The following is an 18,031-nucleotide window of genomic DNA, read 5'->3' as shown; positions in this document are numbered from 1 at the left end:
TCTAACTGATATTTCTAATGCATCAAGCAACGTTTTCTTAACGAGTTTTGACTTGTCAATTAAACAACGGTTGCCCTGTAACAACTTATGAGAAAGCACTGACATCGATCATGAACAACATAAAACAGAAAAATTTTGAAGGAAAATCGACTTGTGTCTCAACTCTGTACTTTAGACACTCGTTCAGAACAAAAACCCAAGTAAATAACATGTTTGGATTGGGTCCTGTTTCTATCTTTCCTCTCATGCATACTGGTAACGAAATGTAAGAAGTATTAAGATTTGTTTTAGAGTTATCAATTAGGTATTACGTAGGGTAAAACTATTCAAAACATCCATTTCTTAATGCCAGATATCATGACCAGACTAATCAGCTTCAAATCAGATCAGAGCATTTAAAGGAACTGATCGATGTCAACAAACTTGATTAATATGCTAATTCAACGTTGTTCAGCTGTGTTACCTTTGATTTTGTGCCCGAACATTTACTACCGAAGATTAAAGGGAAAAGAGGAACAGATAGATGACTGATCTAAATAAATAAAGTTAAATAAAAAAAATAATAATTACAGCAATAACATCAGCGTCATGAAAGAGTCTACATGGAAAATATTTTCATTTTTTATCAGTTAGTACTTAAACGAAACTTTCATTTTAAGTTCACGCAAAACGTTTTACTAAAAAAAGAAATTGGTAACGGAAGTCTGACAAACAAATCCTTATAATGTTCAGACTAATAAATCTCTGAAGGAAGTCGTAGGAAAAAAAAAAACATTCATTAGAGCTGCAAGTTTCTTAAACAGAAGTTGTTTTAAACTAATAACGAGGAAAACGAGAATTACGTTTGAAATTTTATTGAATTTTAACAAAACGAGTGATTCCGGGGCAAATCATAAAATTCTTTGGGTCAACCTTTAAAACCGAAAAGGGTATTCAGAATGGAAACGTTAAATAAAAAATGAAAATTTTCCCCGTATGCATGTTTGCAAATTCTTTGTAATTAATTTTTACGTCTTATTGATGTTTTCAATATTGCTACCATCAGATTAAATATTGTAATGCATGGCCTGCATGATCCATTTTAGAGAAGTAAAACATTGGTAGCTAACTTACAAAAAGGACATCAGACGCAACAATTATGGTTTCGTAGTATACACTATGCCTTTGTCAACTTCCTCATGTTGTGTTTGTTATGAACCGATCATCGAAAGCTGAAAAGCTGTGAGATTGAAATAGGAACTTGAACAGAAGTGGGTTTGAGAAAAAAGTTTGAGTTGAGTCAGACACGAATGATGTCATTAGTGACGAACATTAGCCGTAAAAGGAAAAATCCCGCTGCGTTTTGACCTACAATAAGCACATTCATTCAGTCTTGATACGCGTGCGTACTTTTGGTGTCGAAAGTCACGTCTCAGTGCGGTGACTTAATCGGAATTGCCTCTTTACAATCTTAAGACGAAACCGAAGTGCCCGATTCGCATATCACACCACGATTCGCAAACCATTTTACTTTAATGCTCGAGCACATTGTGGGAAATACTTGTCTGAAGGAATGGAAAAAGTGCGTTTTGCGGTATATTCTACTCTGCTCGTGCTAACTGGAACCACACAAACAAAGAGTGATGGCGGTAAGCACAATATTTAGATGGAGAGGAACTTGCTTCCTTTTTTTTATTATTCGTATCCAACTGAAAGCTGAATATATAGGATGCTCGTTTGAGGAAAATCGGATGTGCTACTTTATATGTACAAATGATGATTTGGCGCTGTACTCGGACACATATTGCCCATAACATGTTTGATATAACAATGTACTCAGACACAACTTAGCCACTATTAAACTTTAAAAATAGGTCTTAGAAGAGTTTCGATTCCTTAAGCTTCACCCCTCTCTGCTGGGATAACTAATGTCTCCGTTGAACTGTACATTCAGGTCTCCTGAGGAGCTACGCTGATTCAAGTTACATTTTCTATGGGAGTAATGGTATTTTGTACAGTTGGGACAAACGCAGAACAAGCTGCGAAAGTTCTGGATGTAACCTTGTTTCGATTGAGAGTCGTGAGGAATGGAAATTCCTGAAGGAAACTATGCAAAACAATGGAACCTCTGAATACTTCATAGGATTGAGGAAAGATACATCAACCGGAGAGTGGAGATGGTTGAGTGACAACAGCACAGTTAACGCGTCCAGTAAAGGAAAGTGGCTCCCCTGGGCAGCAGGAGAACCTAACAATCAGGGTGGCGAGAACTGTGCGGAGATGTACAATTATGAAAACAACTTCGGGTGCTATAATGATCTGCGGTGTGACGTACCAAAGAAGGGTGTTGGATTCATATGTGAATGTAAAGATGGAGGAGGTAAGAGTCTCTCGTCGATTCACATTACTAGAAATTGAGAGCAAGACTAGGACAATCGTACTATAGCCCAGTCCTTCTCTCGAAAGTCGGTTGCACCTTGAAAGATTTAGTTAAAAAATGGCCTAACATAATGTAAATGCTAGAGACACAAGTATTTATGGTTCTTATTATTGAGCCAGTAAGCCAATAATATTTGGGGTTTTTTTTTAATTAAGATACAGCACAGTTACCATTGCTTTACATTTCCCATTGCTTTACATTTCCCTTAAAAATGGGGAGACAATCACAAGATTGCAATAACAAGTGAATTTCCTTATTTCTCTCCAGAGAACAAATCAGCGAAGGCGACGGCGTCCATCTGGATAGGTAACCGTGTTGGCGTCATAACTGTTGAAGGCATGACTTACCCAACATATCTGTCGAAAGAATAATGTGAATCAGTTCTGAATGTAGGAATGAATCAAGTAAAGAGACATGACTTTCCTCAACTTACCCTGAGCAACCCCTACTTAATAGCACTCTAACTTAGAGTTTATACATGCAGGAGTTTATACATGCAGGAAAATAGAGAGGAACAAACAAGCATTAATAAAAAAAAAAACAAAAAAAACAAAACAAACAAAAAAAAAATAAAAACAAAAAATAAAAAAATTTAGGGGGAAAGAAAATTGTACTCATATTTTAAGCATACTTTTGGTTCTTCTTTTGTGTGAGTGTGTTTCTGTGTGTTTGTTGCTGTTTACCACAATGATTAGCATCATCAATTTTGGCTTAAGAGTATTTGTATAACTTTATATGAGAATGCTAATAGTGAATCACTAACTTTAGGACTGACTGATGATTCGCAAGCATCGACAACTTCACGAGTGAGAAAACTAACAACAACTGCGTCAACAACCCAGACAAAATTCTATTCAGGTAATCCAATATCTGCCCTAAAGCACGGACCTACTTTTGACCTTTCTACAGAAGGTTTGAAATGCTATTGTAACATAATTATAGATATTAGATAAACCAGTCATTTTGGATCACTTATTTATCATGCATTTTTTATACACCTCTAAAAATATATTTGTTCCTAAAGTGGATAGGCAATCATCACATTACGATGAGTTTTCTTATTCCTCTCCAAAGTAAAAACAATCAGCGAAGGTGACACTGTCCACCAAAACAGGTAACTGAGAGCATGATTTATCCGGCAAATACGTTTGAACGATCATGTGAATCAGTGCTGAATCTAGGTTTAAAACAAAAAAAAGTGCCAACTTCTCACGACTTACTACTCGAAATACCCTGCAGCTCACTAAATTCAAGTTTGTACGTGTAGTTCCAAACAAAAAGAACAAACAAACCATGCAAAAACTTAAACAGAATGTTAAAACCATTTTCGTCATTTCCATGCATTTTGTTCTTTTTTCTGTTTCGTTGTTATGTTTTCCACCACCATCATCATCATCATCATCACCATCATCAAATTGAATTTAGAGTATCTGTATAATCTCTATGGCTGAGGAAAAGGCTGAATTTTTTTAAAAGGTAATATATGTCTATGCCTTTAAAGAATACTAGCTTCCCCTTTTTTTCTGAAAAGAAGGGGAATAAATTCTAATAACTATGCAGGGGAAGGCAAAGAGAAGGTATAACTTGAGCTAAAATAAATGACATTATATAATTTTTAAAGCGTTTTATAGAAACATTTGGCTCCATGCCACATCTGAAACAGCCTTCATCCTTCATATATATATATATATATATATATATATATATATATATATATATATATAGATATAGGCTTTCCTAGTTTGAGCACTCTGGCATGGCTGAGACGATACCACAGATGTGGGATCGTTCGGGGTAACCATATCGGTTCTCCCCCATCCTAGCATCAGCACTGATTAGGCCCGGAAGGCCGAAACAGTACTGTCTGCAGTTATATATACAAATATAAATTTTAAATTCTTAAACTTGATTTGAACAGAAAAACGTGACAAAAGCCTACAAAAAGACGAACCAAACCATCTCTAACACGATCAACCTTGCCGACCAAAAAATCCCACAAAGCCCAGCCCTTAACGGCCGAATCGAAACCTCAGGAAGCAGAGACGCGTTCATTACATTAAAAGATCACAAACCTGATTTCACGAGCAACCCATCCTGCAGACTAATTAACCCCTCTAAATCAGAAATTGGCATAATCAGGAAGCGCATTTTAGAAAACATCAACAACGAAGTTATCAAAGCAACGAAATTAAACCTCTGGAAAAACACATCAAATGTCATCTAATGGTTTTATTCAATACCTGATAAAGCTCAACATGCCTTTGTTAGCTTCGATGTGTGTGAGTTTTATCCGTCCATCTCTGAAAAACTTCTACAGAAAGCACTAAACCATGCATCCTATTCCACATCCATTAGCCCACAAGACCGCCATATTATAATTCATGCGAAAAAATCACTGCTGTACCACCTGGACACACCATGGGCAAGGAAGAGCACGACCAACATGTTCTACGTGACGATGGGCTCGTATGATGGAGCCGTGACATGCGAATTAATCGGAGCCTATATGTTATCCCTGATTGCGGCAAAGTTTAAAGATGGAGTGGGTCTTTACAGTGACGATGGGCTGGTGGTATGCAGAGCTACACCTAAAGAAATTGAAAAAAAAAACAAGAAGCTAGCAAATTTTCAAGTCTAATGGCCTGAAGATCAGCATCGAAGCTAATAAGAAAACAATCAAGTTTTTAAATGTAACCTTCGACCGCGCAAATAAATCTTACGACCCCTTCATAAAACCAAACAAACTCCTCTATGTCCACAGTCAAAGTAATTATCCACCTGCACTGCTAAAGAACATCCCGGAAAATATAAACAAGCGATTGACCAGCAAAGAAGGTTTCGATAAAATTATCAAACAATGCAAACCGTACAACAACATTACTAAGAAATGTAATCTATGTCTTTGCGAAGTTTTGGTTTTTTTTTTTAAAGTGCGTTGAAAGTTAATTGTAATAAGGTTTTTGTTTTCAATATAAACAGGTGTTTATTAATTTCCGGAGTGTTTTTTTAATTTCAGGAATGAAAAATTCAACGATTATTTGTAGTAAGGTCTTGAAATTAAGATTATTAATTGTAAAGGGCTTCACTTACGATTATTAGTCGCAAAGAGTGTACTATTGCGATTAATAATCGTGGAAAGTACGGCTATTAATCGTGACTGCATCCTTAATAGTCGTGTTTGACGAGCTTTTAGACTAATAGTCGTGCATCGTACGCTTAATAATCGCATCTGACAGCAAATATCATTATCAATCGTACTCCTCTCCAGAGAAAGTTCAACCAGAACTTTTTTTGGATGGCCGCCATTACGACCAAAAATTCAGAAGTTAGTACTTCTTCGCACATGGCTTTTCAAGCAATAAATGTCACACATTAGAAGTCTTCTCGGGTTCAAGTTCTCAGTGAACTTCATTTCTGTTTAAAAAGTGTGTTTACCAACGACGTTTTTCTTTTCTTTCGTCCTTCGACGAAGTTCAGCGCGGGCTTTCGATCTACCGAGAGAGAGTTGACCAACGTTTCTTCTTGGTGACCCAGAAATTGTAAGTAAATACGTTAATTTCGGACAGGTTTCAAGTAGATTTAAGTTTAACCAAATACAGTTGCAAACGAACAGCAAAATGGGTCAAATCACGAGAAATGCCAAATCCCAACAACGGCCTTTTGCGAAGTTGAAACGAATGTTTATGCGGCAAGCGACAGATGAAATCGGCGGCGGTGATCGATGTGATACGATTATTTCAGGTGTGGATAACTTGCATCGCAATCCGCCAGTCCCAGCTTTACAGAATTAGAAATTGTCAGACTCAATCCTAAAAAAAAAAAAAAAAAAACATTTCACTGATTTCCCTACCCCGATTCCCTACCTCATCATAAACGAAGAGGAAAGATTAATTTGAGTCGCGGGTTCATTTCTCCATTCTGCAAGACACTAGTTCTTTCCAGAACTATTGTGTTTCGAAATGGGTCGTTCAACATCAATTGGGAAAACGCTGTTTCAGAATGGAAAGACTATTTTCGATATTTTGAGTGAAACCCACCCCGGCGAGATTTGGCAAATGTCACGCCGATTCGGTGAGATGTCTTTTTCTATTCTTTTCCCATTGCGATGCTTATCTAGCGGTTAAATAGTCGTTTTTCACCCAAAACTGAATGACATAGAAGTAACAACAAGAATGGCCTTTCTTCATTTATCTCAAATAATAACTGTTTTGCACTTGTTCATTTTAGCATGACAAGCAAATCAGAAAAACAGTGCGCGACTGTCGACTCGTGCTACCGATGCGTTGATATTTAGATACGCATCATTTAGATCAAAACACATTACGTCGCATGGGTTTTCGTATTTTCCGAAACTTCTTTTATTCGATTATCATATTTCTGAGATGAATTTAGGTAATATCTAGGTGTACAATGGGTTCTTATCGAAATATTTTTTTTTCCGCGGTCAAAATTCAATTTGTAGGAATTTCGAAGCCTGCGTCATGGCGTCACGCACCCGCTCCGGATATGAAAAAGAAAAAAATTCATATTAATCAATGTTATATTTGTTTCAGCCCAAACACGTTGTGTCGGCGACAGAAACATCCCAAAAACATTCACAGGGATTTTAGAGTATTCTTTCATCTGATTTGTACACCACAGTCCATTTAAGCATTGTTAGTAGCCATCTTTCATCGTGGCTGTTTGATTAAATTATTTTTTATGGCTCTCTCTCAGTTTAAGAAAGGTTTAAATCTGCAGCTACATAAAAACGTTTCTTTACCAGTTTATATAATTACCGTGTATGACTTTGTACCTTTGTTTGTAGCAGATCAATCCAAACGGTATGCAAAGTTATAGGCGATAATTAGAGAGATTGATGGTAATGTAAACCTTTTCTTCATATACAATTGTCAGCTGAAAAACTATGTGACTTTTTCCCGCGAAAATAACTCGAAAAGGTTTCGGCACGGTATTACAAAGAGCCAACTTGAAGAGTTGTTTTGGCTATGGCGAATGAATATGGAAGAATACTCTAAAATCCCTGTGAATGTTTTTAGAATGTTTCTGTCGCCGACACAACGTGTTTGGGCTGAAACAAATATAACATTGATTAATATGGATTTTTTCTTTTTCATCCGGAGCAGGCTTCGAAATTCCCACAAATTACATTTTGACCGCGGGAAAAAAAAATATTTCGATAAGAACCCATTGTACACTTAGATATTACCTAAATTCATCTCTCAAAAATATGCTAGTCGAATAAAAGAAGTTTCGGAAAATATGGAAACTCATGCGACGTAATGTGTTTTGATCTAAATTATGCGTATCTAAATATAATCGCATCGGTAGCACGAGTCGACAGTCGCGCACTGTTTTTCTGATTTGCTTGTCAGTTTGTATGCCTAAAATGAAAGTGCAAAACAGTTATTATTTGAGATAAATGAAGAAAGGCCATTCTTGTTGTTACTTCTCTGTCATTGAGTTTCGGGTGAAAAACGACCATTTAACCGCTAGATAAGCATCGGAATGGGAAAAGAATAGAATAAGACATCTCACACGAATCGACGTGACATTTGGCAAATCTCGCCGGGGTGGGTTTCACTCAAAATAACGAAAATACTTTTTCCATTCTGAAACAGCGTTTTCCCCATTGCTGTTGAACGACCCATTTCGAAACACAAAAGTTCTGGAGAGAACTAGATTCTTGCGGGATGGAGAAATGAACCCGCGACTCAAATTAATCTTTCCTCTCGTTCATGATGAAAAATGCAAACGCATCTCGAATTACGTTTGATTAAACAAGAAGAGAAAAAATAAATAAATAAATAAATAAAAAGAGAAAAAAGAAATCGGGGTAGGGAAATCAGTGAAAGGTTTTTTTTTTTTTTAGGATTGAGTCTCACAATTTCTAATTCAGTAAAGCCGGGACTAGCGGATTGCGATGCAAGCTATCCACACCTGAAATAATTGTATCACATCGATCACAGCCGCCGGTTTCATCTGTCACTTGCTCATAAACATACGTTTCAACTCCGCAAAAGGCCGTTGTTGGGATTTGGCATTTCTCGTGATTTGACCCATTTGGCTGTTCGTTTGCAACTCTATTCGGTTAAACTTAAATCTACTTGAAATCTGTCCGAAATTAACGTATTTACTTACAATTTCTAGGTCACCGAGAGGAAACGTTGGTCAACTCTCTCACGATAGCTTGAAAGCCCGCGCTGAACTTCGTCGAAGGACGAAAGAAAAGAAAAACGTCGTTGGTAAACACACTCTTTAAACAGAAATGAAGTTCACTAAGAACTTGAACCCGAGAAGACTTCTAATGTGTGACATTTATTGCTTCAAATGCTATGTGCGAAGAAGTACTAACTTCTGAATTTTTGATCGTAATGGCGGCCGTCCAAAAAAGTTCTGGTTGAACTTTCTCTGCAGAGGAGTACGATTAATAATGATATTTGCTGTCTGATGCGATTATTAAGCGTACGATGCACGATTATTAGTCTAAAAGCCCGTCAAACACGACTATTAAGGATGCAGTCACGATTAATAGCCGTACTTTCCACGATTATTAATTGCTATAGTACACTCTTTGCGACTAATAATCGTTAGTGAAGCCCTTTACGATTAATAATCTTAATCTCAAGACCTTACGACAAATAATCGTTGAATTTTTCATTCCTGAAATTAAAAAAAAAAACACTCCGGAAATTAATAAACACCTGTTTATGGTAATTTGTGTCTTTTTGAGAAATTCGCGATCATTTGTAAAAAGGAACTTTGCAGTCTAAACAAGCGAAATGAGATAGCAAGTTCATACCCCCATAGAAACAGAAACCTCTTTAAGAACTTCATAATAAAGTAAAAATTTCCGACATTATACATACCAGTCACATGACTTATATTGAAAAGTAACGTTGTTTTCTTATTTTATATCTCCTAGCTGCCGTGTTCGAGCTTTTATAGCCAGTTATTGTAATTTAACGGTCAATTGTTGAAATTACCTGATGAGTGTGGTCATATTTTTGACCATACGAAACAGAGCTGTCGCAATAAAACGATGAACTACCTCTGAGGTCTTGAACCAGTTTGTTATAATTATATTTGTTATATATTTGTTGGGGTGTATGGGGTGCCAGGGAGTGGAAGTACCTCTGACGGGGAGACATGTCGCACCCTCTGGGGTGGTCCATCCGCTCTGGTCCGCACCTGGCACTCAACTCTCACCTGTGGCTCCAAGTAACTGTAGCATGTGCAGCGGCCACACTTCGACAAACCGTTTCGACAGGCGAGCTAAACCAAGTGAGGGTAGCCGTCAGGTCTGAAACCCTCGGTGAACTAGGGAATGTCTACCCAAGCATGTGAAGACTGAACCCGGCGGACTGGGCGGAAGAGATAATCTGATCCAGCGGCTACGAAGGCGGCAACAGCAAGGTGTTGTAGAGCGCCAAGAGCACGACAAGACACAGAAGACGTCGGGGTCATCTCCTGCAGCCAAAGAAGTTTTCGGTCGTGAGGTCTCTACGTACAACTGGAATTCAACTTCCTAGGCCAGGAGAGTGGGATCGCCCGCGTGCAACGACCCTGTTACTATAAACAACCTCCAGCACAGGTTCTCTATGTGCAACTTTTTCTGAACATCTCAACTCTTCTTCTGTATCCCGCTATCATCAAAGTTTTACGGCGATGGGGAAAAGGCGAAGCAACAAGTGGAGGTACCCACTGGCAATTGTAGCTCCAACCCTGCACGTAGGCGGCCTGGAGATAAGAGTCGCTCTCCTTCTAACCGTGGGACAACAGAGGAGTTCGGCGTTTTCGCAGGTGACTGAGCAGCCCTGTTTAGAATAGCACTACTCACCCTCCAATTAGGGAGGAGACTAGAAAAGGTGTCTCAAACACTGCTTGTACCATCACCTACTGGCCATTCTACCGCGGCTGGCAGTGTTACCCCTTTTTGCGGTCGAAACACAAAGAGAATGAAACAGATGATTTTCCAAGCATGGAACGTCCGAACACTTATGGACAGGGAAACTTCAACAAGGCCAGAGAGAAGAACAGCCCTTGTTGGAAAAGAACTGTCTCGCTTCAGCATCGACATTGCCGCACTCAGTGAGACTAGACTAGCAGATGAAAGATCCGTTGCTGAGCTCAAAGGGGGATACACCTTCTTCTGGAAAAGCAAAGCTCAAGCCGAAGAAAGAATCCATGGGATAGGTTTGGCAATCAAGACATCAATTCTGAAGCAGCTGCCAGATCTCCCTTCTACCATCAACGAACGCCTAATGAAGCTTCGTTTTCCACTAAAAGCCTCCCAATATATTACAATCATCAGTGCATACGCACCAACAATGACCAGCAGTGACGAAGCAAAGGAAACCTTCTATGAGGATCTGAATAACCTCGTAAAGGATGTACCCAGTGGAGATACACTCTTACTGCTGGGCGACTTTAACGAAAGAGTCTGCTCTGACTACACGAACTGGAATGGCGTGCTGAGACCACGTGGAATGGGGAAGATGAACTCCAACGGCCTGCTACTTCTGAGCCTATGTGCAGAGAAGAACCTGACAATCACCAACACCCTGTTTCGGCAAGCTGACAAGTAGAAATCAACTTGGATGCATCCAAGGTCCAAACAGTGGCACCTGATTGATTACATTATCTTCAGCAGACGAGATGCTAGAGACTTCAGGATTACCAGGGCCATGCGTGGAGCAGAATGTTGGACTGACCATCGACTCGTCAGATCTGTCGTCAAACTCTACATCGCCCCCCCTCGTCAGAAGAAGCTTAAGCTCAACCGGCCGTCATTCAACATCGCCAAACTCCACCATTCAGACCACCGAGACCACTTTTTGAACAGCCTGGACGACAAGATGACCTGCCATGGACCACTCACTGGAAGCCCTACACAACAATGGGACCAGTTTAGCTCGATGGTGAAGGAGGCAGCTCAGTCGATACTTGATCCAAAGTAGAGAGCGCACCGGGACTGGTTCGATGAGAATGATCAAGCCATCACCCAGCTCTTAGACGAGATGCAGAAGGCATATTTCCTCCATCTCTAAGCGTGATCACTTCAAACACCTTCAGCACCGAGCTTAGACCACCTTACGCCACACGCAGGATGAATGGTGGAAGAACAAGGCCCAGGAGGTCAAACTATGGGTTGATATGAGAAACTCGAAGATGTTCTTAACCACCATAAAGACAGTGTACGGACCGTCCGAGCCTAACAAAACCCCTCTCCTGTCAACAAATGACACTCTACTGAAGGAGAAGAACGCCATCAACGAAAGATGGAGGGAACACTTCAGCATCCTTCTCAACAGATCCTCTACTGTTAGCAATGAAGCACTGGACCACATCCCTCAGAGACCTACAATAGACAGCCTCGACCTCCCTCCCAGCATGGAGGAGGTCCAGAAGGCCATCAAGCAGACCAGCTCAGGAAAAGCCCCCGGCAAGGATGGGATCCCTGCAGAAATCAACAAGGCTGCTGGACCAGTAACCCTTAACGCCTTCCACAGCCTCCTCTGCAGCATATGGGAGGAATAAAACATTTCCTAGGAATTCAGAGACGCCACAATCATCTCCCTGTACAAAAAAAAGGGCAGCAAATCTGACTGTGGCAACTACCGGGGCATATCAGTCCTGTCTATTGCTGGTAAGATCCTGGCGCGCATCATCCTGAATCGCCTGATCATCAACATCTCTGAGCATAACCTACCTGAAGCCCAGTGTTGATTCCGTCCAGAAAGCAGCACAGCTGACATGATCTTTGCGGTCCGGCAAGTACAGTAGAAGTGCAAGGAACAGAATATGGATCTGTATGCAGTATTTGTCGACCTGACCAAGGCGTTTGACACTGTCAACAGAGCTGCTTTTTAGACAGTTCTTTAAAAACTTGGTTGCCCCAGGAAGTTTGTGACCCTGATCCGTCTATTTCATGACAGCATGACGGGTCTAGTGCTTTCTGGAGGTGAGGCGCCTGAACCCTTTGAGATTACCAGCGATGTGAAACAGGGATGTGTCCTTGCCCCAGTACTGTCTAACCTCTTCTTCACCTGCGTTCTCAGCCACGGTGTCAAAGACATCGAGGACGGAGTATACATAAGGTACAGACTGGACGGATCTCTCTTCGACCTTCGACGCCTCAATGCTAAGACCAAGACAATTCAGAAACTGATCCTAGAGGCCCTCTTTGCCGACTACTGTGCACACATGGCTCATACTGAATCCACCCTCCAGCTCACTTTCGACAAGTTTGCTAAAGCATCCCGCCCGTTTGGCCTCGCCGTTAGCCTTGGAAAAACAGAAGTGCTGTTTCAGCTCAGTCCTCTCACAACAGACCACCGCCCATCCATCTCTATCGAGGGAACGGAACTGGGGACTGTAGAGGAATTTAAACACCTCGTCAGTGTCATTTCCAGCGACGGCTCCCTTGACAAAGAGATTAACGCCAGGATCTGTAAGGCAAGCCAAGCCCTGGGCAGACTGCGAGTTCGTGTGCTGAGCCAATACAACATCCAGCCGTTTACCAAGCTCAGGGTCTACAAGACAGTTGTCCTCACCAGTCTCCTCTATGGTTGTGAGACCTGGACCCTATACAGAAGACACATCAAACTGCTGGAGCGCTTCCACATTCGGACCTTGTGCTCAATCCTGGGCATCAAATAGCAGGACATACTCACTAACCTTGAGGTCTCGGACCGTGCAAAAACCACCAGCATTGAGGCTATGATTCTCAAAGCCCAGCTCAGATGGACGGGGCATATCATCCAAATGGACAGTGACAGAATACCAAAGCAACTCCTCTACGGAGTGCTCAGTAAGGGAAAGAGAAAGCAAGGCAGGCCACTGAAGCGGTTTAAAGACCTCATCAAGGCCAACATCGCCTACACTGGAATCGCAACAAAGCAGCTTGAGGAGTGTGCACAGGATCGCAATGGATGGTGTGCATTGACACGCGAAGCAACAAAAGCCTTCGAAGCACACCGGCGAGCCAATGTCTCTGAGGCTTGCGTTAAAAGGAAGGCGGCAGCAGAGACACCCAAACCTCCAGGCCAGTTTCCCTGCTCCCACTGTGGTCGTGTTTGCCGTTTCCGCCTTGGACTCCTCAGTCATCAACGAACCCACCCACGCACATAGACGTCATCATCGAGACCGATGGACCACCAATAATTATTTTATAAATTATAATTATGTTATAAATTATAGTTATGTTATAAATTATAATTATGTTATAAATTATAATTATGTTATAATCATGTTTGTTATAATTAACCGCCTCCCGGTTAGCTCAATGGATAGAGCGCTGGACTGTTGTGCGTGAGGTCGAGGGTTCGAGCCCCGGCGGGACCAACACTCAAGGTCTTAAAATAATTGAAAAGAATTTGCTACTTTTCTAAATCATCAAGAAATAGTTAAATATTCTAGTCTTCTCGGAAAGGGCCGAATAAATAAAGGTCCCTTCTCCTGTAGGGTTAGGAGCAGGAGACGTTAATTTCACACGGACAAGATTACTGTGTGGTGAATGTCCTCCCCTTGGTGTGGGATGGGTGGGTCTACTGGGGGTGAGTTGGGGGGAGGGGTGGTGCCTCGCATGGACCTTATGTTCCGTTCGCACTAACGCTTCCGGGTCTAGTCACTACCGGTAAAGTCGTTAACAACAACAACAACAACATATATAAATGTATGCATGTGTATATATACATATATATATATATATATATATATATATATATATATATATATATATATATATATATAAGTGTGACTTGATTTCGTAGAACAGTGCTCAATACATAGAAGTAGAGCGAAGTATATATTGTGGGAGGAAAAAGACAAGTAAACTACAAGTTCATCCCTTGATGAGTGGGCGACCACGAAACAGGCTTGTAGGGATGAACTTGTAGTTTACTTGTCTTTTTCCTCCCACAATATATATATATATATAACTAACTGCAGACAGTACTGTTTCGGCCTTCTGGGCCTCATCAGTGCAGTGCTAATGCTAGGATGGAGGAAAACCAATATGGTCACCCCAAACGATCCAACCTTTGTGGTATCGTCTAAGCCATGCCAGAGTGCTCAAACTAGAGTACACTAGCGAGCATGCGCAATTGCAGAGCAATGACTCATCCTAGTTAGAGTGCTCAATTTGGACATGAAAGCAAAGCTTTGTATGCCAAAGAGCTATATCTAACTGCAGACAGTACTGTTTCGGCCTTCTGGGCCTCATCAGTGCAGTGCTAATGCTAGGATGGAGGAAAACCAATATGGTCACCCCAAACGATCCAACCTTTGTGGTATCGTCTAAACCATGCCAGAGTGCTCAAACTAGAGTACACTAGCGAGCATGCGCAATTGCAGAGCAATGACTCATCCTAGTTAGAGTGCTCAATTTGGACATGAAAGCAAAGCTTTGTATGCCAAAGAGCTATATCTAACTGCAGACAGTACTGTTTCGGCCTTCTGGGCCTCATCAGTGCAGTGCTAATGCTAGGATGGAGGAAAACCAATATGGTCACTCCAAACGATCCAACCTTTGTGGTATCGTCTAAGCCATGCCAGAGTGCTCAAACTAGAGTACACTAGCGAGCATGCGCAATTGCAGAGCAATGACTCATCCTAGTTAGAGTGCTCAATTTGGACATGAAAGCAAAGCTTTGTATGCCAAAGAGCTATATCTATGTATATGTATTTATAGATATAATGTGTGGTAGTCGGAAAAAAACAACTACATATACATCCCTAAAGACCTGTTTCGTGGTTGCCCACTCATCAGGGAATTTTAATGGCAGAATAATGCGATACCATCGCTTATGTATTACACTAATTGCTAATTAACATGGTTTATGCAGTGTGAAAAGTGTCAAGTCATCATTTGCGTAGGAGTGCTTTGTTTCTGTGTCGGCAGAAGAGACGAGTTCGTTACGCTTGTTGAGTGTTGATGGGTCTGGGTGGCAGATGATTAGGAATTTCTCTTTAATACATAGGTTGCATCGTTTTCTTGAGCTGTTGAAGGGCAGCTGGGAAGATAAGATGCGCCGGGGGATGTAATAATTGATATTGTTGTCTTTTAAGTGTCCAGATGTGTTTGCTGAATTCGGTGGAGTTGCGGTGTTTTGCGTGTCGAAATAATGAGGTGCGGTTGTTGTAGCGCGACTTAAAGTCGTTTAGAGTGAGCCCGATGTATGTGTCTGTCGTGCTGTTGTCTTTACGTGTAATGGTAGCTTGGTATATGACAGATTGTTTGAGGCAGTTTCCGTCTCGAGGGCATGATTTTTTTTTGTCGGCAGTTGCATTTCTTGTTGTTGTTTGCGGTAGAGGTGTCAGTTGTCGCGGTGGCGTTAGTCTTTACGTGGAAGGTGAGGATTCTTTTGTTGTGGCTGTCGATGATTTGTTTTGTATTGTCCATGCCGCTGTAACTAACTGTACTGTCTGCAAAATTAAGTTTCCCGGGAGACCACGTCTCCGATCACGTAAATCAAATCTTCGATTGCCGTGTTGCCAGCATGGTTGTCCTGATAGTGTAGTGGTCATCACACCTGACTAGTAACAGGGGGACGTGGGGGACGTGGGTTCAAACCCCCTTCAGGGCAAATTTTCTTTTCAAACATTTATTCTATTTATTTATATATATATATATAACTAACTGCAGACAGTACTGTTTCGGCCTTCTGGGCCTCATCAGTGCAGTGCTAATGCTAGGATGGAGGAGAACCAATATGGTCACCCCAAACGATCCAACCTTTGTGGTATCGTCTAAGCCATGCCAGAGTGCTCAAACTAGAGTACACTAGCGAGCATGCAAAGCTTTGCTTTCATGTCCAAATTGAGCACTCTATCTAGGATGAGTCATTGCTGTTGCAATTGCGCATGCTCGCTAGTTTACTCTAGTTTGAGCACTCTGGCATGGCTTAGACGATAGCACAAAGGTTGGGTCGTCTGGGGTGACCGCCTCGGTTCTCCCCCATCCTAGCATCAGCACTGCACTGATGAGGCCCAGAAGGCCGAAACAGTACTGTCTGCAGTTAGTTTACAGTACTGTTTCGGCCTTCTGGGCCCCCATCAGTGCATTGCTGATGCTAGGATGGGGGAGAACCGAGAGGGTCACCCTAAACGACCCAACATTTGTGGTATCGTCTAAGCCATGCTAGAGTACTTAAACTAGAATAAACTACTGAGCATGCGCATTAGTTATATATAAATATATATATTCTGTATACGAAGGAAACCCTAACCCTGTACACCCCAAGTAATCATACTCAAATATAATAAATGTTTGAGAAGAAAATTTGCCCTGAGCGGTATTTGAACCCTCGTCCCCCCGTTACTAGTCAGCTGTGATGACCACTACACTTTCAGGACAACCATGCTGGCAACACGGCAGTCGAAGATGTGATTTACGTGATCGGAGACGTGGTCTCCCGGGAAACTTAATTTTCAAGGTGACAGGGTAGGGGAAGCCTACAACCTCATATGAAACCCAACTAAGGATCTATTAAAGTTACACGACCGAAGTAAACTAAATCACATCTTAGATTTCGATTGCCGTGTTGCCAGCATTGTTGTCCTGATAGTGTAGTGGTCATCACACTTGACTAGTAACCGGGGGACGTGGGTTCAAATCCCGCTCAGAGAAAGTTTTCTTTTCAAATATTTATTCTATTAAGTATGATTATTTGGGGTGCACAGGGTCAGGGTTTCCCTTGTATACAGAATTTTTTTCATTGAAATTAGCCTGTATCCGTAATTGGATCCTTCTTTGTCATCCGCTAAGTTGACTTCGGTCGTGTATGTTTAATAGATGCTTAGTTGGGTTTGATATCGGGTTATAGGCTTCCCCTACCCTATGTCACTTTCAACCTAAACAAAGGATCTTATGAGCCATATTCAAAGCCTAACAACACACCTCTGTATGTGCACCGTGATAGTAATCACCCACCTTCCATCCTAAAGAACATTCCCCTGGCGATCAATTAAAGGCTTAGCGAAATTTCATCGGACAGAGTATCCTTCGACAAAGCAGCACCCATGTATCAGAAAGCGTTAGAAGCAAGTGGCTATAATCATCAGTTAAAATTTGACACAACAACTAAAGACCAGAGGAGTACAGAAGGGAGAGGAAGACACCGAAATATAACTTGGTATAACTCACGTTTTAGTAAGAACGTTGCCACTAACGTGGGAGATAAATTTTTAGGCATCGTAAAAGAATCCTTCTCGCCAGGGCACTCGCTAAGAAAAAATTTTAATAGGAACACTTTGACAGTAAGCTATTCGTGCATGCTAAATTTAGAAAGAAAAAGCGACGCCCACAACAAGTCCACCCTCGCAAATAATTCTCAATCGCAAGAAAAATCATGCAATTGTAGAGACAAACACTCTTACCCGTTACGTGGCAATTGCCTAATTCAAAATGTGGTCTACGAGGGCATAGTTGAAAGTCCCTTGGGAACCGAAACGTACGTCGGCCTTACTGCGTGCCAATTTAAAACAAGATTTAGAAATCATACAGCTTCATTTACACATGAGAACAAAAGGAACGCAACAGAGTTGAGCAAATATATCTGGTCCCTAAAGGATGCTGAAACGGAGTTTTCCGTGACCTGGAAAATAATA

The 18,031-nt window shown here is 41.2% G+C and overlaps 1 protein-coding gene across 2 annotated transcripts in view; it reads left to right on the top strand.

Moving 5' to 3' along the window:
• Positions 1-1,439: 1,439 nt before the first annotated feature.
• LOC111347662 (uncharacterized) overlaps positions 1,440-18,031 on the top strand; it is an 85,313-nt gene continuing 68,721 nt past the window's right edge. The window contains exons 1-4 of one of the 2 annotated variants that reach the window (XM_088734026.1): positions 1,440-1,628; positions 1,934-2,359; positions 2,687-2,725; positions 3,188-3,277. In XM_088734026.1, the coding sequence (XP_088590152.1) occupies positions 1,553-1,628; positions 1,934-2,359; positions 2,687-2,725; positions 3,188-3,277 (631 nt within the window). In that variant the 5' untranslated portion in view covers positions 1,440-1,552. The remainder of the gene's footprint in view (positions 1,629-1,933; positions 2,360-2,686; positions 2,726-3,187; positions 3,278-18,031) is intronic. The other variant, XM_088734027.1, reaches the window with a different exon arrangement.

This window comes from Stylophora pistillata, chromosome 9 (genome assembly GCF_964205215.1).
Source record: "Stylophora pistillata chromosome 9, jaStyPist1.2, whole genome shotgun sequence".
NCBI lineage: Eukaryota > Metazoa > Cnidaria > Anthozoa > Scleractinia > Pocilloporidae > Stylophora > Stylophora pistillata.
The sequence above is the reverse complement of the archived record's forward strand: the minus strand, read 5'-3'. Positions and strand labels throughout refer to the sequence as shown.